This window comes from Triturus cristatus, chromosome 10, assembly GCF_964204655.1.
Source record: "Triturus cristatus chromosome 10, aTriCri1.1, whole genome shotgun sequence".
Classification (NCBI taxonomy): domain Eukaryota; kingdom Metazoa; phylum Chordata; class Amphibia; order Caudata; family Salamandridae; genus Triturus; species Triturus cristatus.
Window position 1 is genome coordinate 327071761 of NC_140593.1, and position 27790 is coordinate 327099550.

Below are 27790 nucleotides of genomic sequence, written 5' to 3' on the forward strand. Positions count from 1 at the left end.
CTATAACGTGCCTGAAACCTATGGTTTTTTCTGTGAATATTTATATATATATATATATATATATATATATATATATATATATATATATATATATATATTCAATGAAAAAACCAAAGGTTTCACACATGTTATAGTTAGGAATTAGCATTTAAAAAACCTCAGAAATTCACTGAAAAAACCATAGGTTTTCAGGGGTCAAAGCATCCATTTAGACACTTATATACCCATTTATTCTTCCATTGACCTTGAGATATATATATATTAAACTTTTTTAATTTTCAGAAAAACACACATTCACTGGATGATGTCATCAGTGATGTCATCAGTGATGTCATTTGAGATGTCATCAGTGATGTCATGAGTGATGTCAGTGACCATGTCATGAGTGATGTAATATGTGACGTCATCAGTAGTGCATTGCGGGCGCGCGAGTTATAGTTAGCTGAACTAACTATAACGGGGGAATTTCATTGGTTTTTTACGAGTGAAATGTCCAGCTAACTATAACATGTGTGAAACCTTTGGTTTTTTCATTGAATTTCTAAGGTTTTTTAAATGCTAATTCCTAACTATAACGTGTGTGAAACCCATGGTTTTTTCAGTGAATTTGCAAGGTTTTTTAAATGCTAATTCTTTTTTTCAATTTTTTCAACATTTTTATTTTAATTTTCTATCCTTTTTTAAAGACTATGGTTAAATTTTAAAAATTCTACAATATATTTTTTATTTTTTCCATTTTTTTAAACTAAACAGGTAAGATTTATTAGTATAACAGTGGTTTTTTTCCCCTTTTTTTTTTAAATTATTTTTTTAACGTGCGCGTACGGTAAGCGCACGTCTTGCTTTTATAACGTTAGATTTCTACGCTGTTTGCGTTCATTTACGCAATTTGCGTAGAAGTACGTCACGCGCGCGCAGCGCGTAACGCGTACGCTGCACGCGCATGTTACGCGGAAGTGAAGGGGCGTGCCTGTTTTGCGCATGCGCGCGTGCCTTTTTTACGCGCATGCGTACTTTTGCCGTAAGCGTAACGTAAGCGTAACGTACGCGCACGGTGGGTCATGTGATCAAGAAACACAACTTTTGATTGGTTGAAACTACTTTCAGTTCTAGAACTCTCCTACACCACACCCATTCCCCTCATTTCTGCTTGTGATCCCTTAGGAGAAGGAGCTGAGTTGTCTTTGTGATACGATGGCAGAACAGCAGAACTCTTCTGAGAGTGAGGCTAGCAGCACTACCTTGAGGCAGAGAAGGAGGAAACAAAAGAGCTCTTTCATATAGGAGTATTTTTCTTTTCCAGAGGGCAAGAAAAAGGTAAATGCACCCTTAGTGACTTGTAAGATTTGTGGCCGTGTACTTTCAAGAGGGAATCCCAACAAGAAGTATTCCTTCGGGAATCACACCATGTTGAGACACCTTCAAGATGTACACGGTAGGACACATGCTCGACATACTGAAGGTAACCCTTCAGTAAGTCAACCAAGCACATCCACAGCAGCTCAGCCTGGTCCATCATCTGCAGGGCCGAGTCCATCTTCGGTAGGTCAGCTGAGCCCTTCATCTGTGGGGGGAGCATCTCCTTTTTCTCGTCCTCTGGAAACCAACCATCGGTTTGCGAGGGTTTTAATTCGGTGCGCCACTTGTCATGATCTAATTTGTCATAGGGAGACCAGTGTTGCCCTAGTGAACAATTTAATAGATCAGCACATTTGTCGTACCGACTAATATTCCCATTCTTTCTTTCCTCTGTCCCTGCATGAACACAACGGCTCTTTTAAGCGCAAACCTTACCTTTGAACTTTTTTTTATATATTTTTTAAAACTTTTTTTATTTTTTTTTTACCGTACGCGTAATTTTTTTTTATTTTTTTAAAAACACTAAAAATCAATTATCACATTACAAGGTCCTTGAGAGACTACAATGATAAACTGAAAATGTGATTGTGGAGAAGTGGAAAAAAGGGACCATGAAATTTTTGACTTACCATACCCACTCAAAAAATTATTTATTAATTAAAATGTAATTTTTATTGCTTTAAAAATGGTTCAAGTTTTCGAAAATTTTCTATCTCAATCTGAAAAAAAAGAAAAAAGTATTAATATTTAATAAAACATTTTATAATACAGTACACATATTTACATATTTTCCCCCAAAAATTTTTTGCCTTTTTTTTGCTGTTTTCAGAATATATTGCATTTCACTATAAATTGTGAAAGCAATTGCATTCATCATTTAACAGCGGGCAAAAAAAAAATAACAATCTCAAAGATTGTTTTAAAAAAGCCCAGAATCTCTTCTCACTTAAACATAACATTATAGAAATCCATAATATTCTAAAAAAATATCATCTAATATCAATACTTATTTCTTTAAAATACCGTCTGACATTTTTGTTTCAGAAGTATAATCACAAAAATATATCTCAAATAACTCCACAATACATCTGGTTCCATTTCCTTTAGGCCAAATAGTAATTTTAAAATTCTTTGATTAAATTTCCAATGTTATTCCAATAAAATTCCAAAATTTAAATTGTACAGATCTCACCGATTCTCTGTAACATTTTGGTTTCCGAAAGATTAATTAATAATTAAATAAGTCCACAATACAATTGTTTACCTTTCCTCATGGCCAAATAGTAATTTTAAAAATCTTTTTTGAATAAATTTCCAATGGTAATCCAATAACATTCCAAAATTTAAATTGTGCAGATGTTACCGATTTTCTCTAAATTTTTGGTTTTCGAAAGTTTCATTAAAAATTAAAAAAGTCCACATTACAATTGGTTACCTTTCCCTTAGGCCAAATGATAATTTGAAAAATCTTTTTTTTTGAAAATTCCAATGCTAATCCAAAAAAATGGTAAAATTGTTTTGTACAGATCTTGCCAAGTCTCTCTAAAATTTTGGTTTCAGGAAGATTAGATAGGAATTTGCTAAATCAAAAGGCAAACGTTGCTTGAAAATCAATTTTGAATCATTACACAGTGTCCAGCCTTTTTCACATTTAAGATAAACTGTGTAATGTCCAGAAGTAACAGTAGGTCCTTCATGGAAAATTATTGCAACTGTTACAAAAGTTTTTCCTGAAATTGATAATTGCTGTCCTGTAAACTTCTTTATTAAAGTATCCAATTTTGAACCATCAGCTTTACATCGTTGCATCATTAAAATTACATACTGTCCGTATTCCTTTAAAATTAACGTTGAAAACATTTCAGATTGACACTCACCGCATTCCATGCTATGATTAGCATCTTTAACTAATTTAGCAAAAGTGACTGTTTTACTTTCTGGCAATGTTAAATAAATAAACCTTTCAGAATCAACATTAGAGCCACATGTATTGTAACAGTTTTCACAACTATGTTCCCATTTATAAGAGACACCAAACATATTTTCAATGGGAACCCCTTCTTCTTCCAGTACCTGAAGAAAAAACATCAAGAATTCCTGTGCGTCTTGCTGTACATTTTGAGAAAACTGTGTTCGTCCTGAACATACATCTAAAAGTTTTCTAATTTCAGTAGCACTTTCTATTTGAGTTTTATCATTACTCAGCTTTTGAAAAAGGAGACTCATCTCAGAACAGAATCTTTTTCTCTGATTTACTATTATCTGCTCTTGCACACTTTCCAGATAAAATGCAACATTCAGCACTACATTAGCGTAGCAGTTGACACCAGAGCTATTTTCAAAATGACAACCTACAACCTCTTCAACATTTTCCTTTTTCTTTTTGCTTGCAATTACATCACTCCTCTTTGTTTTCCTCCTCTCTACATCTTCATTACAGATATTCTCATTTCTCCTTTTACGAGAAACTACATGTTTCTCCAACACAGGATACTGACCTAAATGAGGAGCATAGGTTCTTCTTAATCTATTATACTCCTTTACACAATTTGTATCAGCACTAACTTTTGAGTCATCAAAGTCTATCATGAATAAACCAGATAATGTTTTCACTCGTGACAAAGCTACATAAGCCATACCTTCTTTGAACACAGTTGAACCAATGTTCACAAAAGCACAATCTACAGTCAATCCTTGAGACTTGTGAATAGTTACAGCATATGCTAGAGAAAACGGAAACTGCTTCCTACGTACATATAAGTCTTTCACAAGCATGAAACGAACTGAACAACGACAAATGTCTTTAACTTCTTCTATCTGATCAAATTTTATTTTTAAACATTCAATTCCATCTTTTTTCTGATAATTAATAAAACCCACAACTCTTCCCATAGCTCCATTAACTAAACCTTTTTCAACATCCAAATTTCTCCTTAAAAATACTCTACAGTTCATGCAAACATATAGATTTTTTTCTAATCCAGCTGTTTTGGAAATGTTCTTCTCTAGTGAATCCAATTTATTTTTTAGTGTGCCTGTTAATGTGATAGTAATTCTTCCATCCTCAATTTTGTCCACTGCTTCCAATTTCCTGATATCTTCCTTTTCCAATTTTAAAAAGCTCCTCATTGAATATTGAGCATTCACGTAGAGTTGGCATTAAGCGGATGACACTTTTCTTTTCTGCAATGTTCTTGTATATCTTCTCTGCAACTATTTCTTCCTTTGGAAATAAATTATGTAGCAGCCGACTCTGTAATGCTTTTTTGCCAACTTCTGTGAGTAGTCCAATTCTGATATCTTTCAGAATACTTCCATATTCTTCATCGATTGCTTGCCTCATATTAGTAGTAAGTTCCTTGTACTCAAAGAAGGACCAAATATTTGCAATACCGATGCTTCCCAATGACTTCTTTGTGTCTTCATGTGTCACAGTATTAAACACTGGTTGTCCTTTAACTGGAGTAAGCTGTAGAAGATCCCCAAAAACTATGACATGTTTTCCACCAAATAACACGTCATAGTCTGTCCTTAGAATTTGCTGCATTCTTAAATGCACAAAGGCAAGCATTAAGTTTGATACCATGCTCACCTCATCAATAATGAGAACTTGCATCTTCTTCAATACTCTTGAAACTTCCAAGCATGCTTCTCCAGTTAGCTTGTTGTATTGTATTTTGTTCTCATGCTCCACTGGTAACATTAGCAAACGATGTAAGGTGATTCCTTTTATGTTATATGCTGCTAACCCAGTTGGAGCAGTAACCACACAAGACAAAGTAGAATCCGTTTTTTGCTGTAGGTAGCTTCTGATGACTTTTATTAAGAAACTTTTTCCAGTTCCAGCTTGTCCGCTTACATACATCCTGATTGGATGAAATGATGTGCATGAGCACTCTTTTTTTTCATGTAGAAATCCGTGATCAATTTTGCTTCTGATCTCTTCATAAATTTGTTGCTGCTCTTCATTCAGTTGTCTTTCCAAATTTTGTAAGTCTATAAATTCTTCTTGAGCTTCATTCATAGCCGTTTCCACTTCATTCATGGCTATTGATGCTTCATTTTCAACGATTGGTTGTCCTAGGGGATCTTGACTGAGTGTTCCTGAACTTTGGCTGTCTTGAGAACTGTCTCTAGCTACTTCAGCTGCAATTGTAGTTTCCTGTTCAATTTCTTCATTTAACATTTGCAGATAAGTTGAGAATGTACTGCATTGTAGGCTGTCTTTGCAAGCATTAAAAGATTCGTCATAGCTTTGAAATTCTCCCAGTAGTTCATCCTCTGTACGCCATGGTTTAAACAGCTGTAAAAGAGCCAAGTAGTAAAATTCCTTTTTGTCAGTAGTGTCGCAACTCAGCTTCCTGTGATTTATCAAACTTCCTTTTGTTTGCTTCACCAAACATCCTTCCTCACCAATGACTTTATATTTTCCATTGTTGATGTCTTCTGCGGCTTTCCGTGAATAAATGTAGTTCTGCAGCACTTCATAGAGACTCATGTTCTCCAGATGATGACTTCTTTTTGGATAATATGTGTCCAACATGTTTGATTTCAAAATATCTGTACTTTCTGGGTCATTCTCGGCCAAATATTCAATTTCTCCAACAGATTTCAGTACTCGATTTCTCATTGCTGCAAGGCCTAAACTTGCCCAAATTATTCTTCTTGATTTCGAGTAGAGACTTGCAGAAGATAACCTATCTGAACATTCGTAGGATCCAATTTCTCGATGCGATAACATCTTTAAACTGAAACTGTACAGCTTCTTACTGACAGTCTTCTCGTGAGAAATCTCTTCCCACATTTCTTTCAATTCAGTTTTTTCAGATTTAGTAATGTAAGACGTTACATATCGAGCAACAGCAATGGAATTGTCAGCTACATACTGTATATCCATGTTAGCATTCCACATGGATAAAATGACTGGGTTGTAGTCATTTATATTTTTTGATTCTTCTTTTCTTTTAAGGTTGTAGGTATTCTTAGGTGATTTTCTTGTGATAGTATGTCTCACAGATGACATAAAACGGTTTACTCTTCCATTTGAAAGAACAGGTCTAGGAAATCCAAATCGACATTTAGTGTAGTATTTATCTTTGCTCTTGTATTTCCGTCGACAGTATTTTCCACACCGATGGACTTTGGAAACGTAAAACTTGCTCCTTTAACTTTTTCTCTTCTGTGCTTTTTGGTATAGCACATGTTGCATATTCTTCAATGTAAGATAACACTGCTTCATCAGTATCTGTTCCAAACTTTGGGGCATCCTTGATCCACAACAGATATGAATATGAGGAGCACCTCTTGCCTGGTACTCTTTTCTCCAAAAGAAATCCACTACTTCTCCAAGGGGTGGATTTTTTTTATTGCAGATGAAGGACATCATAGCCTCAAATCTATGATTGAAATATCTGCAAACATTAACCGGATCCAATGAGCACAGTTCTCCTGCTGTCTTGTATTCAATGTTTATAATGTTTGAATTTGCCTCTCGTAGAAAATCCAGTAAATCATCCCAAGCGTACTCAGCACAGCTTAGGGTAAGGAACCATGTTGGTGTTCCTAAATTCCGTAACATGCATTTTAATTCACCATGGCGTCGGTACCAATATTCATTTGTCCCACGCTGACAAGCCATCAGATTGATCAGTTGTGTTTCCAAATGATCATCTCGGTGCTGCACTTTCTCCATAAAATCCTTAGCAGACACATTTTGTAAATGTACTCTACTTTTTAAAATGTGATTTACTGCATAAGATAGTGCAGACAAGTCGCTTTCAAATAAAAGATGGAACAAATAAGGAATACTTTGTCGAAATCTGGGATCTTCTGCATATAGTCTTGTAGTCCGATACTCAGAAGCTGGAATCTGTTCCGGACGTTCATCGTATCGTCCTCCTTTTCCTTTAGGAAACAGCTGGGGAAAACATTGAGCTTCCAAGCTCTCCTCCCATACACTCACGGGAGTTCCTTTTGCTTTCTTCATCTGAAACAGATCAATATTGTCTCCCAAAACCTCTTTTGAATGTAGAGGATGTATGCTAAAATGTTCATAAATTTCTTCTTCCTTTGACTTGTCCACTTTTTCAATTTGTCCAGTTGGTGTTTCTGTGTCTTCTTGTAAATCTTCTTCTTCTTCTTCTTCTTCTATATAAATTGATTCATACCATTTGTTATTCCTTTTCAAATACAAATTTGCTCTTTGTACTTTCCGTACATCTACCAGCTCCTGCCAAATCTTCTTATTCTTTGTAGGTACACCATTAACCAGAATAACTAATGGTTCAGTTTCCAAAGTATCTGCATCAATAGTTTCCATATTTTTTTTCAAATCCAAGGGCAAATACACCACTCTACCTTTTAAACCTCTCAGTAAATCTGAAGGAGGTAATTTACCAGTTTTGGGCTCCATACGTACTATGGTCTGGAACGGATGAACACATTGAATAAGTATAGACTCATATGTATTTAATTCAGAAAGTTCGGCAGGAATAGCATCCAATTCTAAATTATTATGTACAGCTCTGGTTGGCATTCTATTTTCCTCTAACTTGTTGTAACAGTATTTACAAATACGCTGATCTTCACCCAATTCAAAACAATTTTCAAGAAATATATATGTGGCAAAATCCTTCCACTTATAATTATCTTCATTTTCACTCTTTCTGTAGAGATCAACATTCCTAGTTTGTTTTCTATAATGAGTTCTGCGGCAACAAATACAAGTTATATTTGGTCTTTCATTAGAGATTATTGCAAATTTTGTTATGTGATCATTAAATGTTTTACTTACAGAGGGTTCTACATTCTCTTCCACTTCTTCCTCATTTACTGTGTCCTTTTCTGCACTGTCTTGTTCAGGACCAAAGTAACAAAACTGAATTTCATCAACAACCTTCTCTACATCTGATACCGATCCACGGAACAGAGCCCTATTCAATTCATCTAACTTTATTGCTGGACTTTTAGCAAAATACAACCGTCTCACAAACTTTCTCATTTCAGTATGATGAACAGCCAGCATCCTAAAATGATGGAAAACACTATTACACACTTTTCTAGATAGACAAGCCAGAGAATGACCCTGCAAACCAGTATTCTCTCTCACTCTGCATGGATCTAGACTTTGAAGCACCTTAATCTTCTGTTTTACACTTTTTTTTTACTATATTCTCTTAGAAACTCACGAAATTTATCAATAGATTCCTGACACACAGTGCAAATACTACTACAATTCCAAGTGTACACTGGGGCTTTAGGACGTCTCCCCATAGCCACATCCGCCATCACTTGTACCTCATCTCTTGGAACCATTATCTCCTTCTCCATTATGCAACCATTTTTCACTTCATAAGCACGACCTCTGGTGTCAACTGCATGCAGCAAACTATTACTTTGAAAATAACTCTCTTCATTAAAAGAAGGTTCACTACTTGAACTATGCATCCATTTTCCTAAAAACACTTTACAAAAGTTTGTTCTTTTCACTACTCTTTTCCTTTTGCTTTGTGATTTCAGTACATTAACCATTTTATCTAATGTACGCATCCTATTCAAAATTAAAATGAATAGTTTCCTTTTTAATTCTAATGCCTTTGCTGCAATGGCTTCAAGTTCTTTTTTTCTCTTGTAATATTTTGCCTTTTGCTTATATTTCTTCACATCCTTTATCAAATTGGACATAACTCTTCTCTGAAACATTTTTCTACGTATCTCTTTAAACGCTGTTTTTCTGTTTAAATTAATGTTTGTTATTGCAGAAGGTATATTTGCATTAACTAAATTCTCAATTTTTTCCTGTTCTTTTCTTTTGAAAACATTCTTTCCAGTACAGACATTTTGTACATTTTTCCTTTTTTTGAAGATGTTCTTTAAAAAATCTTTTGTCTGCTTACCAGAAGACTTTCTCTTTTTCCCAACATGAGCATCTCCAACTAACTTAGGTCCTCCAGTTGTCTTCAAATATAGTTTTTTTTGTGGTCTTTCGTTACTCTGGATTTTGTAGGCATCTTAAATTTTGTTCACTGCTCTTCAGCAATACCTGAAAAAAACAAAAAAAAATTCCTTTTTTATATTTAAATATATTACTACATTTTTTATGATCTTTTCAAATCTTATAATACTAAGTACCCCTTTCCTAGAAGTGAAAATCACAATAACACATTCACAAATTAAATATCTAAAAACAATTCCTGTGTGCACACAGAGTCATGCTTTGAAATTAGGGAAAAAACGAAATTTCTTTGCCAATTGGAAAGCACACATTCTACTACTTTTTTGGCAAGTAATAAGTACTTTTACAGTCTGACACATTTTGAATCCACTTTTCAGATTCTGATAAAAGCACATGTCCAAACTGCTTTTTGAGACCAGCACCATGTGTAACCTGGGTGACTGACTACACTCCAGCAAGGGCAACCAGCCTTAGTGATGCTAAATGTATTTGCATTACTAAGTGCAACCTCAAACCCCACTCGGTTGTGAATACTGTGCATGATTCCACAGGATAAGCAGCTGGGTGTATGCTAAGAGTCTGCTTCTGCATAAAAAAATAGCTCCCCCTTTCCATCTAATGCAAATGTAAAATCACCAGAGCAATACCAAACAGATTTCTGAGACCAGCAACATGTGTAACCTGGGTGACTGACTACACTCCAGCAAGGGCAACCAGCCTTACTGATGCTCAATGTATTTGCATTACTGACTGCAACCTCAAACCCTAAAAGTATTCCTCATTTATACCACTACACCTTAATTTATGGTGAAAACATAGTCCATATTATTTTACATGTTTTTATTTGCATTATTAAGTGCAACCTCAAACCCCACTCAGTTATGAATACTGTGCATAATTCCACAGGATAAGCAGCTGGGTGTGTGCTAAAAGTCTGCTTCTGCATAAAAAAATAGCTCCCCCTTTCCTACTAATGCAACTGTAAAATTACCAGACCATAACGCAATAAATCTCTGCCTGTAATTCCTCTTTGCACACAGAGTCATGTTTTCATATTAGTCTGAAAACGTAATTTCTTTGCCAATTTGAAACCACGCTTACTACTCTTTTTTTTGGCAAGTGATAAGTACTTTTACAGTCTGACACATTATGAATCCACTTTTCAGATTCTTAAAAAACATGTCCAAACAACATTTTCAGACCAGCAACATGTGTAACCTGGGTGACTGACTACACTCCAGCAAGGGCAACCAGCCTTAGTGATGCTGAATGTATTTGCATTACTGACTGAAACCTCAAACCCCACTCGGTTGTGAATACTATGCATGATTCCACAGGATATGCAGCTGGCTGTGTGCTAAGAGTCTGCTTCTGCAGAAAAAAATACCTCCCCCTTTCCATCTAATGCAAATGTAAAATCATCAGAGCAATACCAAACAGCTTTCTGAGACCAACAACATGTGTAGCCTGGGTGACTGACTACACTCCAGCAAGGGCAACCAGCCTTACTGATGCTGAATGTATTTGCATTACTGAGTGCAACCTCAAACCCTTAAAGTATTCCTTATTTATACCAGTACACCTTAATTTATCGTGAAAACATAGTCCATATTATTTTACATGTTCCTCACATTTAAATTTCTCCCAAAACAGAAAATGATAAACACAACTTCAACAAAACAAATTCCAATTCTATTATTAATTTCTTAATTTACCATATACATCCCCTCTCAAACTCTAAACTCACCTTTAAAATTAGTTAGTTGTGAAAGAAATGTGGCACTGAAACAGCAGATTATCAGAGCCAGCATCTCTGTTCTGTACACCTCTCTCCTCTCAGCAGAACCAGATAATGGCAAACTTTCCCTCTCTTTTTCCACACATATACATGTAAGTTTCAAATCTCAGTGCTTCCCCCTTTTTTTCAAATGTAATCACACATTTCTATTGGTTGAAAACCAACCCTTTTCCAAAAGTACCCTTCCCCCAACTTGACTTCTGCCTAGTACCCTTCCCCCAACTTGACTTCTGCCTGCTACCATAGCAACAGCTCATGGAACACTGCTGTGTGGAGTCAGGTCAGAAGTTCGCCAAACAATGTTTCAATTCCAAAGAGCAGGAGTGCTTGACTTTTCAAACCTAACAGCAAATCCATAGTACTGTTCTTTGGTAACACATTTTTCTGTACCAATACAAAACATGCTTCTATAAATGTACACATACAGCCTAGTTTTTATTCTAGAATGGTATGAAACAGCCAATCAGTTTAAAAAAAAAAAATAATAATATGTATGCCTCCATTTCCAAACTGTCTTTCATTTCTTTTTACCATTCTACTGAATTACACCTCCTGAGTGCATCCAGTTCTCATTTGAAGATGTTCACAGTGTGGATTGTAGGGCACAGCTATGTCTTCTGGAGTGAAAAGTATGCAGAGAAAACAGGTATGGTGAGAGACCTTGCTTTGCCAAATGTAGACATTAAATGGATTGGTCAGAGAGGGTTAAAGTGGCACCAATTGATGCCATTGGTGAAATTCTTCATGCAAATCCAACACCCTGACCTCGTAATAGTGCACTGTGGTGGCAATGACCTAGGCACTTTGACTGGGGTAGGTCTGGAAATGCTTATGAAGGAGACCTTTGCACAACTGTTTTCACTTTTCCCTAAAACTGCCTTTGTGTTTTCTAACATATGCCAAAGGCAAAAATGGAACTGGTCCAATAATTTCTGTCCACAGATTGACAAAGCAAGAAAGCACGTCAACAAATCTGTTTCTGCTTTCCTCCGAGACTATGGTATGGGTTCCATTTACCACAACAACTTGCGTTACGACATGCAAGACATTTATAGAGGAGATGGTGTGCACTTCAATGATGAAGGGAACAGAGTCTTCCTCTTGAACCTTAGACTCTGCATCGGTACTTACTTGTAGGTACCAATAAAAAACCACTTCATAAACACAACGGCTCTTTTTAGAGCCCCCTAATATCTAAACACTTAAATCTGCATTTCATTTCTTTTTTTATTTTTTTTTACCGTACGCGTACGTTGAGCTTACCGTACGCGTACCCCGCGATTTTTTTTAAAATTAATAAATGTTTTTTTTGTACTTTTCTGTCCTTCTTTGACCCCCTTTTAAATGTTATGGGGTCTGTAACTCTATTCCTTGCCCCCTTTTCAAGTTTTCACCCTTTTTTTCCTGAGTGAAACACACGAAATGGCGGCCGCCGCTTCCTGGTTTCGACCGATTCGAATGTTTACTAAGCTCTAAGAGCCAATCAGAATCGGGCTCGCGCACGCCACCGTACGCGTACGGTAAGCGCACCGTAAGCTGGCTCAGATATATATATTGATTTAAAGGCTATTTTCTCAGAATCTACTGAACAGATTTACACCAAACCTACAAAAGGCACTTCCTTGACCTGAGGACTACCCCTCTGCCAAATTTCATTAAATTCTGTTCAGCCGTTCGGGCTGTAGCTCTGTCTAAAGGTCCTATGGAAAAATGCATGGGAAAAACGCGTTTTGCGACCCCCCTTTTATCTCAGCCCCCGCTTGACGAATCCCCCCGAGACTTTCAGGGTAGGAGCGGAGCTCAACGCCCCACCTATTTTGAAAATTTCGCGAGTATTCGTCGACCGGCGCCAAAGTTATTCAAAATAGAATGTTGCGGATTTCCTATGGAAACAGGGTCCTAACTATAACTATCTACTGGCGACCGCCAGTAGATAATATATATATATATATATATACACACACACTATATTTAATGTTAATGACAATACTTGTTTCTATATTTTTGTAATTTATAATTAAAAGTGCAGGATGACGATATTTTGATCAACGATATTTTGGTAACAATAGTTTCGAAGGGAGATATTTTGAGAGGGGATTTTTTTGTCAGGGAACCATATAATGATAGGTGAATGGCATACTCTATTTACTTCATGAATAAAAACTCAGTAACCGAAGACATGTGGGTCTTTAGTGATTAAAAGTAGCTATGCTCTACACCTAACACAGGCTTCTCCATCCAGGCAACCTGGGCCACAGTCAGCATCTCAATAACCTTTGCAGTTGGGGAGTGAGTTATGGTTCTCATTAGTATACAATAGGGGGCGAATTTTTTAAGATTTAGAAGTTGGACCATGGAATGGAACCATACCCTCACTTTAACTAGGTTTAAGTATTAAAGTATTTATGAACATAAATGTTTAGATACATTTTACATTGACGAAGTTGGCATTGTGGAATTATGGTCCAGCCACACTTTCAACTGAAGAACCATTTTTGATGTGCATATAACACTGGTTCCCATGGAGGGGTGTCGAAAAAACGTTAACAAATGATGCAATTTTTGAAATTAGGAAATTTTGCTCACATCTATAGCAAAAACAGTGGAAAGACTTTATACCAAACTTTGCATGAATGAAGAACTTTATACAACAAACCTGCTTTTTCAGGTTTGATGTACATCTGTTCAGTAGTTTAAGAAATGAGTTTGGAAAATATGTTGAGACGGCTTGAAAGGGTAATACGTTGGCTGTAAATTCCAGAAAGTCCTTGAAGTTTGCAGACCGTTTGTTGGCCTAAATTAAACAATATATATATTTATGCAAATCTGATTGGGTAAGGGATTTTTTCGCTCCCGGCGTCTACTACTGGTCTGAATACCTAAGGATTTATTGGCTGTTGACATCAGAAATTCTGTGGTCTTCATTACGGGGCACAGGGCTTTGTTCATGCACCCACAAAGGAAGAACGGCATACGTGGATAAGGGGTGCATTTCCTGAATCCAAGGCTCATTTGGCCGGGTCCAAACAGACCACCTGGGAATGAAAATAAAAAAAAAAAATGTCATTCGGTGGCAGGGTTCGCAAACCACAGGACCGGGTTCACAGATCCAGTACAGATTTTTTTTAAACTCCAAAGCCCCAAAGTACCATTAACAGTTTACAAACCCATTGCCCGTTTTTAAAATATCTAAATAATTCATAAAAATATAATGGTAATAGAAAAAGGGCTCTAGCCCTATATTAATGTAGGGTGCAGCCTTCGACCGGGCTCTACAGTCAAACTCCATTGCTGCGGTTGCAAGCCTCTGGTGGTTGAGTGAAGGGCCCTTCATTATTTATGGGAGACCACTATGTGATAAAAGGTGACTGGCGGCTGGGAGTAGGAAGTAAACCTTGACTTTCAGATGTGGAAAGCCCAGGGGGTCTTGCACGTTGCACCTCCATGTCTTTTCATTCATTTAGAGCAGTTTCTTAATGTCATTTTGGCAATTCACACTGCTTACTTTTGAATTGTTAGAAATATATATTACATTATCCCTTCTTGTTATTCTCCAGAGGCTGTACTATTGTCCACACAGACTGGCATGGGTCTCAAACAGAACTCAAAATAACACAGCCCACTAACGAGCAGGTGTCCTATGTGTGGAATCAATAAAAAGCAGTGATGGCATGCTAAGCAGTCGGCATGCTCAGAGTATTACTGCCAATTAAGACTTAAAACACATCATCTTACAACAGAACACAATTAGGCAGAGCCCTTATCTTACACCCTACAAGGCCAGAATATACACTTGAGTGGCTAATAAAGAAAGTCAGTCACAATCCTTTATTCGGCCACACATGTACATGAAAAATCAAATGAGGTTAAAACATTATAAAAACTGATTAAAAATATATTTACTATCAAATAAATGTATTCCCGGCGTTCATAAATAATTTGCTGAGCTATACAGAATGGTTTTCCTCAGCTATTTTACTGGTCATTACCGTGCCATATTTTCCCCTGTGTCAATAGGTACCTAATTTAATTAATTGCAGCATGATAAGTTACTTTTGACCCCAATTTTGACTTCCTTTGAAATATAGATTAAAAAAATGTTTCCTACGCACGCTTTACAGTGTGTAAAACACCATCAGATGTGAAGTCATGTGTCTAGAGGAATGATCACTGGGATACTTCGAACGTTGTCATTCCAGGCACCCTGGATGGGGATTGCAAATATAAAAAGTGCAGAGCAGCGTGCTTAACCTAAGGTGTGTGAGATATAACTAGTATGGAGTGTCACGAAACACCTCAAGTATGTTTCCAAACCTAGTGTAGTCGATACATCAAGATGTGCCACCATTGTGTGGAGTTTTTGCTACTTTTCTATTCCACCATTCTGGCGAGAAGTATAAAACAAACACTTTACATGATCTTTAGAAACATTTGCTAATGTCTCAGGGTTAGAAAAATATTTAGAAAACCCCAGAGTTGTAAAAGTCTGCTTCACATAAGATACCAAGGAAATTGCTAACATATTATAAAGCAGCAGTCAATCCTTCAAGATAACCCTTAAAATGTTTGCTTCCGGCTACCCCCGGATTTTCAGCCATAACAAAGGACTTATTTTAATCTGGTCTTCCAGATAATCCAAACCCATATTAGAGTGGAAGATGTAAGTTGGTGTGGCCAGTGATACACTTAGTAACCTTTTTAAAAAGCTGATTTTCAAATCGCTGAAGAGTTTTGGTGTTGCTGTACCTCTATTCACTACCACGTATTATTGTGCCACCGAGACGACATCCATTATTCTTTCAACATCAGTTATCTTTCACTACTTTATCCCCCATTTTAGAGGTAAATCTGAAAACACCTTATATACAGCCTAGTAGTTGATGCATCCTTAATTTGAATAGGTTGTTGCTACATAATCACCTAGTGACAAGCCGACCCAAAATAATTTTTTTTTTTTTAAATCACCTAAACGGTCTCTGCCTCTGGGTGTCGGTGCGTACAGGAGCATATTTTCCAGAGCCTTTTAAGATCGGCAAGGGCACGCAACAGTAATTACCCCCCTGGGTACAGGATAGGAATGTCCCATCTACCCCCCCATGTTATTTTTAGGGGTGATACAACCGTTTATTAGGTCTTGCCTAGCTATTGCGTTTACGCAATCGCTATGCGAGACTCTAGTAAGAGGGGCATTTCAAAGTGCTCCCAAAAGTGGATTGCATGGCGAGCACGCGCACAATCACGTGCATTGTGCCGCCATGCAATCCGTTAGGGGAAGCACTTCAGCCCACTGGCGCCCTCGGCATCATACTTCAAAGGGTCCGCTCCCCCGCCTGGAATGCTTTCCCTAACCCCCGCCAATGGCGCACGCCGCGCTCCGCCGCATCTCGCCGTGACAAATTTGCTTTCACTTTTGCCCGGCGGGTGCTCGCTCACGTCCGGAGCACTTTAGAAGCCGGGCTTGTCTTGTTTTCTTCGTAATACGCATTTGTTCTCTACCTGGCTCCCCTCCTTTTCCTAGGCCTCTGTCTCTCTTACGACCCCATTCCCTTTTGTCTGTATTTACTGCTCTCTCTCTCTTCGCTTATGTCTGTATTTACTGCTCTCTCTCTCTTCGCTTATGTCTGTATTTACTGCTCTCTCTCTCTCTCTCTCTCTCTCTCTCTCTCTCTTCGCTTATGTCAGAATTTACTGCTCTTTGTCTCTCCCGCTCTCCCCATTCTATCCTGCTCTCTCTCACGAGCCTTCCATCATTTCCTATCTCTAACCTGTGGTCCCCGTCTACCTCGCGCCCTCTCCCCTCTTTGTGCCCGCTCCCTTTCTCGCGACGCCACCTCTTCCATCATTGTACCTCGCTGTCCCTGTCTAACCTGCAGTCCCCGTCTACCTCGCGCCCTCTCCCCTCTTTGTGCCCGCTCCGGCGCCACCTCTTCCATCATTGTACCTCGCTGTCCCGGTCTTTCTCCCGCCCCCTCCCTTCCAGATCTCTGTGTTGCTGTGTCTCCTTCCCTGTCAGGCCTCTTCTTTCCTCCCAGTGTCTGACATTTGAGGGTCACTAATGAGCGCCTCCGCAGTCCGGCTCACACTGATCCCTCGGAGGCTTCCGGGGTTATGGGATCCTTTCCCTGCAAATAATTAATTTAGCTACGTGTTGCGTTAGAGCCTAAAAGGCTTTCTGCTGCTACCGTGCTGCTCGGCGGCCATTAATATTATATCAGGGCCGGTGCTGTTGCTGTAGTGCAGTTTCATTAAAAATGTGATCTGTAGCTTTAAACATGCAGCTTTGCATGGAGAATTATGCCAAGTAATTCTTGGTCTGCAAACTCGTAATTGCGTACAGAGATTCCCGTCGGTACCGGAAATTCAGAACGCCTGGAATGGCTGCATATAGTTCCTCAATACTTTGTCCATTACTACTAGTTGTGTTTCATCAGCTTTTAAGAGTAGCGTTCAGGCCACTCCTCTCCCCCCCCCCCTCTTATCTAGTCTCCTTCTAAGCCACTTTTTCCATTTTGCTTGGACATTTGATCCTCGTCCTTTGGCTGCCTTTTTCTCTTCTTAATAATTATACTATAATATAATACTTGGATTTGCATAGCGCCGCTAATAACCCGTGAGGGTCTGTAGGCGCTGTCCGTAGGCAGGGGGAAGTGATTTGCCCAGAATCACAGGATGTTGAGCACACAACGAGACTTAAACCTGGATCTCTCAGCGCCCAAGTCGGCTGCACTGGCCGTTGAGCCACACCCTCCCCCTTCTGAACGTAGCATTTGGACCACTTCTTTGTCATTGACTCGACTCTGGAACACGTCCAGGGCCGGACTGGTAATTTAAAACAGCCCTGTCAAAAAGTATAAACTTAGACCCCATGTGCACCAAGTGAGTAACCCCCAGCACATTGCTCAGTAGGATTTTATGTAGGATAATTTTGGAAAAGTGAAACCAAAAGGTGCATGTTAACTGCTCAATTTTTCAATTATATTTGCCACTTTTACTGACTGCTCCGAAAGGGATTCAAATAAAGATTCCAGTACATTAGTGTTTACCACAGTACCGCGAAGCGCTATGTCTACACAGCTTCTAATCATGCATGCCATGTGCCTGGTGAGAAAAAGGACCTATTTGTTGGTACAGTTATGAGAGGTTTTCTTTTAATGCTTCCATTCAAAAGTCTTTGAAGCTCATCTAACAAGCATTGAAAATGCAACAGGTCTCGCATTTACGCGAGGAAGCTATTGGCATTGTAAATGACAATGCCTTTTATTTTATGTTTTAAAAACCAAAACATAAATAAAAGGCATTGTCATTTACAATGCCAATAGCTCAAACTCCCGTAAATGCGAGACCTATTGCATTGCAAATGCTTGTTTGTGTTGCAGCAGGAGGGCCAGGGTAAGGGAAGTCTGGTCCAGGATGTGGAACATGTTACCTGGATAAGTCATGTATCTTCCCATTGGCGGTGGGGCTTGAGCGGCTGCTGGCAACCAGTTTCAGAATCCAGTGAGAACCCAAAGTGTTTTGTTATTATTAGTCAAGGTGTATCATACAGATGCAGATATTAGAGAAAGGAAATTTAGGGAGCATAATGCATGGCCGGTGTAGTAGTGTGGCTTTTTTGGCAGCTGCCCCCCACAGTTCTCATAGCATTTACTAAAATGGTGAGACTACCTACAGTCCTGTACAACTTCATGAATCACCCAATCTGGATCCCAGAAGGTTTGTTTGGATCCCTAGATGTGCTGGTTAGGTAACTGATCCAGGATGGACGGTGCCCTCGAATATTGCTGCGCACACTTCAAAAACATTTGACCGGTGGGGGTCTAGGCGTTTGTTAGAACTGAGGGTCTCTAGCTGGCAATGGTATACACCTTTGACCAAATAGGGACCCTTGCTTCTAAGTCAGGGAAAGGGGATTACACTCCTGGATAACCCCTGCTCACCCCCTTGGTAGCTTGGCACGAGCAGATAGGCTTATCTCAGAGATAGTGTGTTAAGCATTTGTGAACACATACAGTAATACAGTGAAAACACTACAGATGGACACCACACAGGTTTTATAAAAATAAGTATTCTTTATATAGACTTAACACAAGACCACAAACGACAAAAATCCACAATACTGTACTCAAAATAGACTTAAAGATGGTAGAAGTAACTAAGTTCAAGTTGGCGATAAATGCGACACGTTTCTCACAAAAGTACCTGGATGCGTAACGCAAAAGTTTCACAGGGGTAGAGATGCGTTGGTTCCTTGCTTCGGGGGAGATGATGCGTCACGCCTCAATGCTTGCGCAGAGTAGAGGATGAGTCTTAGTTCTTACCGGAGAGAAGTTGATGAGTTGATTCTCGTACTGCGATCCGGTTACGAAGCGGCAAGATGGCGCCCTGATGCGATGCGACAATCCGGTGCGATGCAATAAGATGGCGCACTTGATGTGATGGTGTGAAGACGATGCGTGCACGCCCGGCGGCTGTGCGGCGAACTCTGTAATTTTGGAGCCGCGACTGGCCCTGCGACACGCTTCTCCAGTGATGGGACGGCGACCTCTGCGGTGGCTACACGCTTCTCCGGTGATGCGTCGGTAAACAGCTTTGACGAAGGCACGCTTCTCTGGTGATGCGGAGGCGACACGCTTCTCCGGTGATGCGACGGCAACAGCTGCGACTGCAACATGCTTCTTCTCGTTGAGTCGCGCTTCCAGCTCCCAGCAGGCTTCTGCAGACAGAATTCCCAGCAAGGAAATTCAGAGGGGAGCAGGTGGTGAAGTCTTTTGTCCCTGAGACTTCAGCAGGAGGCAAGAACAAGTTCAAGCCCTTGAAGTAATATTCTGCAAGATGATGAAAGTTCTTTGAAAGTTCTTTCTTCTCTCCTTGGCACGGAAGGCACTGCTGTAGGCCAGCCCAACAACACAGCACACTGGCAGGGGGCAGTCCAACTCCTGCAGTTTCCTTGGTTCTTCTCCTTAGCAGAGGTTCATCTTGTTGTTCCAGAAGTGATCTAAAGTCTTGGGGTATGGGTCCCCATATTTATACTACTAAATCCTTTGTCCTCTGAAGGCAGAGGGGCCTGTATCTAGTCCAAACTAGTTCTGTAGCACTTTGTTTACAGGACTCCTTCTTTCCTTTGGCAGGGTGGGCCAGGAACATCAGACACACCACAGGGGGTGGAGCCAGCATTTTGAAAGGCAGGCACAGCCCTATTCAGACCCAGGTGCTACTCCTCCCACCACTCTATATGCAGATAGGGCTATTCAGCCCTGTGCTGACTCACCATGTCTCCTGGAATCCCCCAGCCCGTCACTCACAAAATCAGACACACAATACACAAGCTAGCAGAGGCAGACTGGATGGTTAGGTTAGAAAATACCCACTTTCTAAAAGTGTTATTTTCAAACACAATGGGGCCGATTCCAATCCTGGAAAAAGGCTGTACAAATCGTTGTATGGAGCGTTTTTCCCGTACAACTCGTACCCGGTCAACTTTTCTAACAACCTAGGAAGTACGATTCGTACAGAAAGCCTCTTTCCATACAAATCGTACAAAAGACCATACAGCTAAAACAAACCAACGATTCTGATCCGGAACAGCTTGCACGCGACGTCTGTATGTATTTAAGCAGCGGTTTCCAGCCCAGCAAGTATGATTCGTCTCTACGGCACTCCGTAAGGCTCTTTTCTTACGGGAGCCAAAAACAGCTGTAAAAGCAGAGTCCCCAGGGGTAGGAGTCATACAGGCATACACCCCCGTGCGTTGTGTATGTATGGTGCGTACTCCAACATCGCGTATGTACTGTGCGTACCCCCATCGCATACCCCAACATCGCATACCCCAACATCGCGTATGTACTGTGCGTACCCCCAACATCACGTACCCCAACATCGCATACCGCAACATCGTGTATGTACGCACCGTACATACGCGGGTGCGTACATACGCGATGTTGAGGTACGCGATGTTGGGGGTACGCACAGTACATACACGATGTTGGGGTTACGCACAGTACATACGCGATGTTGGGGTACGCAATGTTGGGGGTTCGCAGATTACATATGCGATGTTGGGGTATGCGATGTTGGGGTACGCGATGTTGGTACGCACAGTACATATGATGTTGGGGTATGCAATGTAGGGTTACACGATGTTGGGGGTACGCACAGTACATACGCGATGTTGGGGGTACGCACAGTACATATGCGATGTTGGGGTACGCACCGTACATACACAACGCACGGGGGTGTATGCCTGTACGACTCGTACCCCTGTACGACACGCACCCCGGGAACAACTTTTCCCGGGATACAAGTCGTACAAAGTTCGCTTCGTAGCGGGTAATTGCATTCCCCGTGTACGGGACCTTTTCCGTACAAATCGTAAATCGGAAAGCCGGTCCGGATCGTACTAGTACGGTCGGACTGCATTTTTAGAATTTGTACGGAAAAGTGTCCGGGTCCGTCTCGTACAACTTTTCCCGATCCGATTTCTAAGGATCGGGCCGATCCGTACAAATCGGATCAGGAAAAGTTGTATTTTTCCCGTACAAATCGTACTTCACGGGTCAGACGGGACTTGTACGATTTGTATGGGAAAATTTACCGATACGAGTCGGACGGGAAAAAAAAATACAGGATCGGAATCGGCCCCAGAATGTTAAAACCAACTTTACTAAAAGATGTATTTTATCATTCTGAGTTCAGGCATACTAAACTCGAATTTCTACCATGTTCCCTGGGTCAGTTCGGATTATAAGGTGTTATAATCAAACTGCCCATTCTGGCCTATGGGGAATGGTAGCCTTGCAATAGTGAAAAACGAAAATAGCTGTAATTCACTATTAGGACATGCCACACACACCGGGGCATGTCCTACCTTATACTTACAATGCACCCTGCCCTTGAGCCTACCTTAAGGGTGCTTCTGTGGGTGGCACAACCAGTGCTGCAAGCGCACCAGAAGCATTTGATTTACAAGCCCTTGGCACACATGGTGCACTGTACTAGGGTCTGACAAGTAAATCAAATAACCCAATCACAGAGTCACTAATCAATGCATCAATTTACAATAGAGAGCATATGCACTTTAGCACTGATCAGCAGTGGTAAAGTGCCCAGAGTCATAAAACAGCCAACAACAGGTCAGAGAAAATACAGGAGGAAGGCAAAAAGTTCAGGGATGACCCTGCAAAAAGGGCCAAGTCCAACAGTGTTCCATAAAGTCAGAGGCAGGATAGGACCTAAGACTTATACCGAAAAGTGTTGAACACGGAGGAGAGGCACACAAGTCCGAACCCGATGGTGGAGAGAAAACAATCTAACAAAGGAGTCAATGCCCATGCGCAACATCACTGAGAAGAGGAATCACTCTACCTTGAAATTCGAAGGAACAACTCCAAACCCAACACTAAATGGCAGGAGGTTACATAGCATGTGTATCTACAGTCACACATGCCATTGAACACTATATTACCACGCAGCTCAGCTGCAATGGATCATCTGTTGGCTAGCGGGGCTCAGCCAGGCAGAAATGGGAAGAGTTTGAAGACCCTTATAGGTAGGGAGCACTGCTGGCAAGGCTATTGGGGCTAAAGTTCAGCAGTTGCCCGAATACAGCGTGCTTCTGGTCACAGGTCATGAGGGACCCGAAGCACACATTAAACTGCAGACAGCTGTGCACAGCAGAGGTTTGCCTTCTGGGGCTGTAAAAAGGGGCACCCAGAGAGGAAAGTGGGCAACAGGTACTTGGCCTTGATGTTAGCACGCAAGGACATTGCTCTTCACTTGAAATCCACCCCATTGCCCACCTTAAAGTAGGTTTGTAGGCTGAGGTGAGAATTTGGGCAATAGCTGAGGGGGAGGCGCTACATGCTGAAAACTACAGAGGAATATGCAGATGGCAGCTGGCAGATTTGTGGGTGAGGTGGTCACCGGTTTCTTGGAGCTGGAGCAGTAATATGAAATATTCCTAGGATGGGCGACCTACTCTTTCATGCTAGATCTAGAGATGCGCATGAGCTGGGGACTGAAAGCAAGGTGTGTATGGAGGGTTGCCTGCGCTCTTTAGCTGCTGGGTGAGCAGCTGGATGACTCACCTCCACCATCCTCTAGGGAAATTGTGGACAGCCGCTACAGTGGAATTACTGAATGGTGCTATAAGCCACACTGGGTTGATTCAGGTTCAAAGTTACAATGTTTTTTGTTATTCTTTATGCAGTTGGGATGTCCTAAGCTTGCACTGTCAGGTGGTGCTCTGTTGCATAGACCCACGGACCCCCAACAGCTGGCAACAGAGGGTTGGTCATATCATGCAGACACAAAGGATACAGATGAACGCATGTAACTGGCCATCAACTGTGTACTGTTCATCTAGAACTTAAAGATGTTCAAGCTTGACCTGTCTCTGGCATGTGTCTTTGACATTGCAGATGGAATGTATCACATATCAATAAAGAGAATTATATTAAAAAAATAAAAAAGAAGATTCTGCCTTTGGAATAACCTGCCAAAGCACATAAGCCAAACCCAAAAGTGGATGAAATTCACCACCTCTTCCAACCACCTTGGGTCAATACTCAAAATCCACTGTTGTAACCAGTTTCCAGCATCTATTATTTCATGCTCTTCACACCATGCTTGCTTTTTTCCTTCCATTCTCTGTATTGCATAACATTCAAGTTGTTTTGTATAATCTTAATTGCTTGCAATGTATGCCACCATGAATCTTCAACTAAAAGCAATTTAGTTGTGCAGTGTGACCACATCAAATAAAAAACAATAAAAAACCTTGTACTGCTACACTATTAACCTGCTACCCCTTTCATTCTTGCATCTATCTCCTTTTCACTTGCTTTCTGACCTTAACCTCCATCTGCCACTAGTACCATTCTGCTAAATCTCTCTCGCTGTCTCTCTTCTTGCACTAAACTGGACATGAAATTGAGAGGTGTGACGGTATACATCTTTTCCCCAACACACAAATTGCCCTAGACTTTCACTGGTGTATTGGACCAGCAACTATTACAAAGTTACATTAGCACTGGGCAGTTCGTCAAATGCCTGGTACCTTCAAATGTCTTACTATACATTTAATCCAGCTAATCTGACTTGAAGGTACGAGCTAACCTTCTTAATTCTCCAAAATATTGTCTGGCATGGAGGGGCACAAACCACTGTGTTAAAATACTGGTTCTTTGCCATCAGACCGACCTACACGTTCCTCATCCCTTTAGGTGGCTGCATATTTGTCTAGTCCTGCACTTCATCAGATGGAAAATATTTAATAACTTGGCTTTTAATTGAAATGACAGACACAAATGCATAAAATTAGATGTAGATTGTTTTTTTTATAAAGGAAATTAATAAAAAAGAAATATGATCATATTGTTTTTAAGATTAAATATCGTCGAATTTGTTTTTTACAAAGTATGACATACATCACTGTGTGCATCAATATATTGTACATTCAGTATATTTATCTATACCGTGGGACAACTGAAAAGGTCTTTAAGCGTAGTAAAAAAACTACAAAACTGGATATTTGATATGACTGTTTCGATTTAACCAAGAAGTAAAATCAAAACCTCAACTGCCTGAAAATGAATTCAACAAAATGATGTAATCTGTGTGGTATCTTCGGTCATTTTCACAGCCATTGGCATCACTGGATAAAAGGTGGAAACCATTTCTAATCTTCAAATTTTCTTCAAAGGGTCTTCAGCAGTAATGGTGTGTTGGAAAAACGGATTATCCCCAAAGCAGACTAAAAGAGAATCAAATACAGATAAAGTTAGAACTTTGTACATCAAAATACAGACTTTAATATTGTTAATGTATTGTTCACAACTTTCAAATACATGCAACATCTTACGTGGGTACATTTAAGAACCAATGGAAAACATACTTGCCAAGTTCAGCAATGACTGCGATTGCAGTGGCAAATATCATTAATTAGGAGAATGAATTTATAAGTGAAACCACTATGCCATTTTTTAATTAGAGGAGTTCGGAATCCAAACTAGAGTTTTAGGTTGTCCACATAGGCCAATAAATCTCAAATTAACTGATTTACAAAGTCAGTGATTGTCACAAAACTCTGGCACATAAACTGCCTATCTGGACCTAAATTGGACACCACTGTTCTAAAGGAATGAAAAGGATATTAGAATGTTCAAAGATGTGAAGACACACATCTGAGAATTAAAAAAAAGAAAATCGCTCTGTGCAAGTTATCGAAAGGGAAGGTAATGGGGGGAGGAGGGGGTTAGGAGGGATATACTTTTTAAAATATATTCTGCTGGTAAGAGAAGAGAGGAGTAAGAATAAAACCTTTGGTAGGATCAGAGTACAGGACAAAATATGTGATGAAAGGAGTAAAAGGGGGTTCTGGCCTGGATCTGTAGCTTCAAATGTATGCAGGAGACTGAGTTGCCAAGGCCTGGATGACGTGCGGGATTGTTGCTTTTATGTGCAGGGAATTTTATTTCTACTTTGTTAGATGAGTGCGCGGTCTCATTAAAATGTACAGGCACTGGTGATGCTGAGAATCATGCAAGTCTAATACATCTCACGTATACTAATGAATTGATGTTGCAAATGCATCGGGAATCCTAAGTGTAGAAGAGGAAGCCACACACAAATTCAGATCGATTAGCCCCTCCCTCATATTCAAAATACTCGGATAGTGGCAACTGGTTATTTAGTAAAAGTAGTATTTTATTGTTAATTTCAAGAGGAATCAACCTAGCGGGACAGTTTCCATGAAAGGTTCTCTGTATTCACAAGAATCACAAATTCCTAATGTTTATGCACGAAACCAGCCTTTAGAAGTTGTTTTTCGTAAAAAGAATATATGTTAGATATGAGGCAAAGGAGTGCGGATAGCACTGGAGTTCAAATTATCCACTGATCTTTCTTTAAGTACTAAATTCAAAGTTAGGTACACACGAGAGGTAGAGTCAGGCTTTGTAAGATGACTTTTGTGCAAGCTGTAGCTTTATGATGTACAGCGAACACTGAATACTATAATATGTGCATTCTCTTTTATCTAGTACACCACATGCGTGTGTGTCTAGGTTAGGCTGAAGCTTGCACGGTTTTACGAATGTAAGAAATCGGTCAAGAAACTGGCCTACCATTCATTCACTGGACATCAATAAAACATTTCGCCATTACAAAAGAATAATTTAGAGAGAATTCTGAAAGAATTTTTAATTTAAGTTCAATGTTACTGGAATCTCTGCCACCCGAAGTATGTGCTCAACTCAGTGGGTGGTGGTATTGAAAAGCTAATTAACCAATTAAAAATGTACTAGACCTTATTTTCGAGTTTCTAAAACTGTAGGCCTTTAAAGCATACACGACAAATATATGTGTATGCGTTTCTTTCTCTGTAAAAGAAAAATATAGTGAATTAGTTTTCATCTGCATAGCTTACTTGTCCGTTGCATCTTTTCGGAACTAATAAGATGTAACATTTTGCAGGACAAACTCTGAAGTGTGGTTTGACAGAAGTATATGTTTCCATCGTCCTATTAAGTGAAGTTATCTTCAGCACGATATGTGTAGGGAGAACGCCGTGCAAAAATGTTAAATCTCTTCTGTATAACTTGTATTGTTCAAAACAGGATAAATGGATTTGAGTTTTTTGTCAGTAACTTCATTTTTTGCTTGACCGCCTCATTCAGAGCTCTTCTTGATGGGGCGCTTTATTTAGGTGCATTTGCTCATATTTTTCACCTAGGCTCTTTGTAGATCAATTGCCTATTTGCTCTTTTGCTGCCAGAGCTCATTTAAAAAACATTTTGCTTTTAGGTTCTAAGCTCATTTGAATATTTCTGTTAGGAGCTATTATTTTTTTGGCTGGTTCGCTTTAACTTACTTGGCACATTTACACTTTTGACTCGTTTTAGCTTATCATCAGGCATGTTCAATATGACAACATATTTTTACGGGCTCTCTGTGCACACGTTTGTCTTGTGCAGAGCAATTTGTTACTTATTCTAAATCACTTGGCCATTGGATTATGCCCTTTGAATCTGAAATGCTAATTGTTTCCTTAAACAATTTATGTGCTGTAAACATACAACTGATTTTCAGATTTGTCCTAGGTTTGCCGCTTTTATCACTGCTGCAATGGCAAGTATATTTACAGAACAAATCTAATATTATAGAAGACCAAGTTAGCCATTGGTAAATAATTTTTAGGTCGAGCCTAAATTGATATGTAAATTGATACTTGTATAGCGCACTACTCACCCGCAAGGGTCTCAAGGCGCTTGTACGAATACCGCTGTGGAACCCATCCTGGCTTTCCCTGTGAGGCGTCCACTCCTGGGCACCCCCAAGGTGGAGGCCAGGCATCCTTAGCGTTGTGGGGGCCGTTGTGGAGATTAAGCAAGCTATTGCCCAGAGTTGCAGAGTGGGACTCCATGATTGGAATGGCACCGAGGCGAGAATTATCAGATCCGTGGAAATTTTGAGCCCAAGACCCGCCGAGGCGGGGAATTGAACCCTGGTCCCGGGCTAGACCTCTGCATCAGGGTCTGCCGCTCTAATCATTGAGCCACACTTCTCCACAGAGCCTATAGCGGCAGCGCGCATGTGCTGCTCGCTTTGCGAGGCATGCAGTAATGGAGTATGGAGTGGAAGCCCCGCTCACTCTCTGCCCATGTTTTTAATTAGCTCGTGTC

At 39.9% G+C, this 27790-nt stretch overlaps 1 protein-coding gene across 1 annotated transcript in view; it reads right to left on the reverse strand.

Moving 5' to 3' along the window:
- Positions 1-24425: 24425 nt before the first annotated feature.
- Positions 24426-27790, reverse strand: part of TOMM7 (translocase of outer mitochondrial membrane 7) — a 104145-nt gene continuing 100780 nt past the window's right edge. Inside the window, exon 3 of the mRNA XM_085631523.1 lies at positions 24426-24861. Within this exon, the coding sequence (XP_085487649.1) occupies positions 24846-24861 (16 nt within the window). The 3' untranslated portion in view covers positions 24426-24845. The remainder of the gene's footprint in view (positions 24862-27790) is intronic.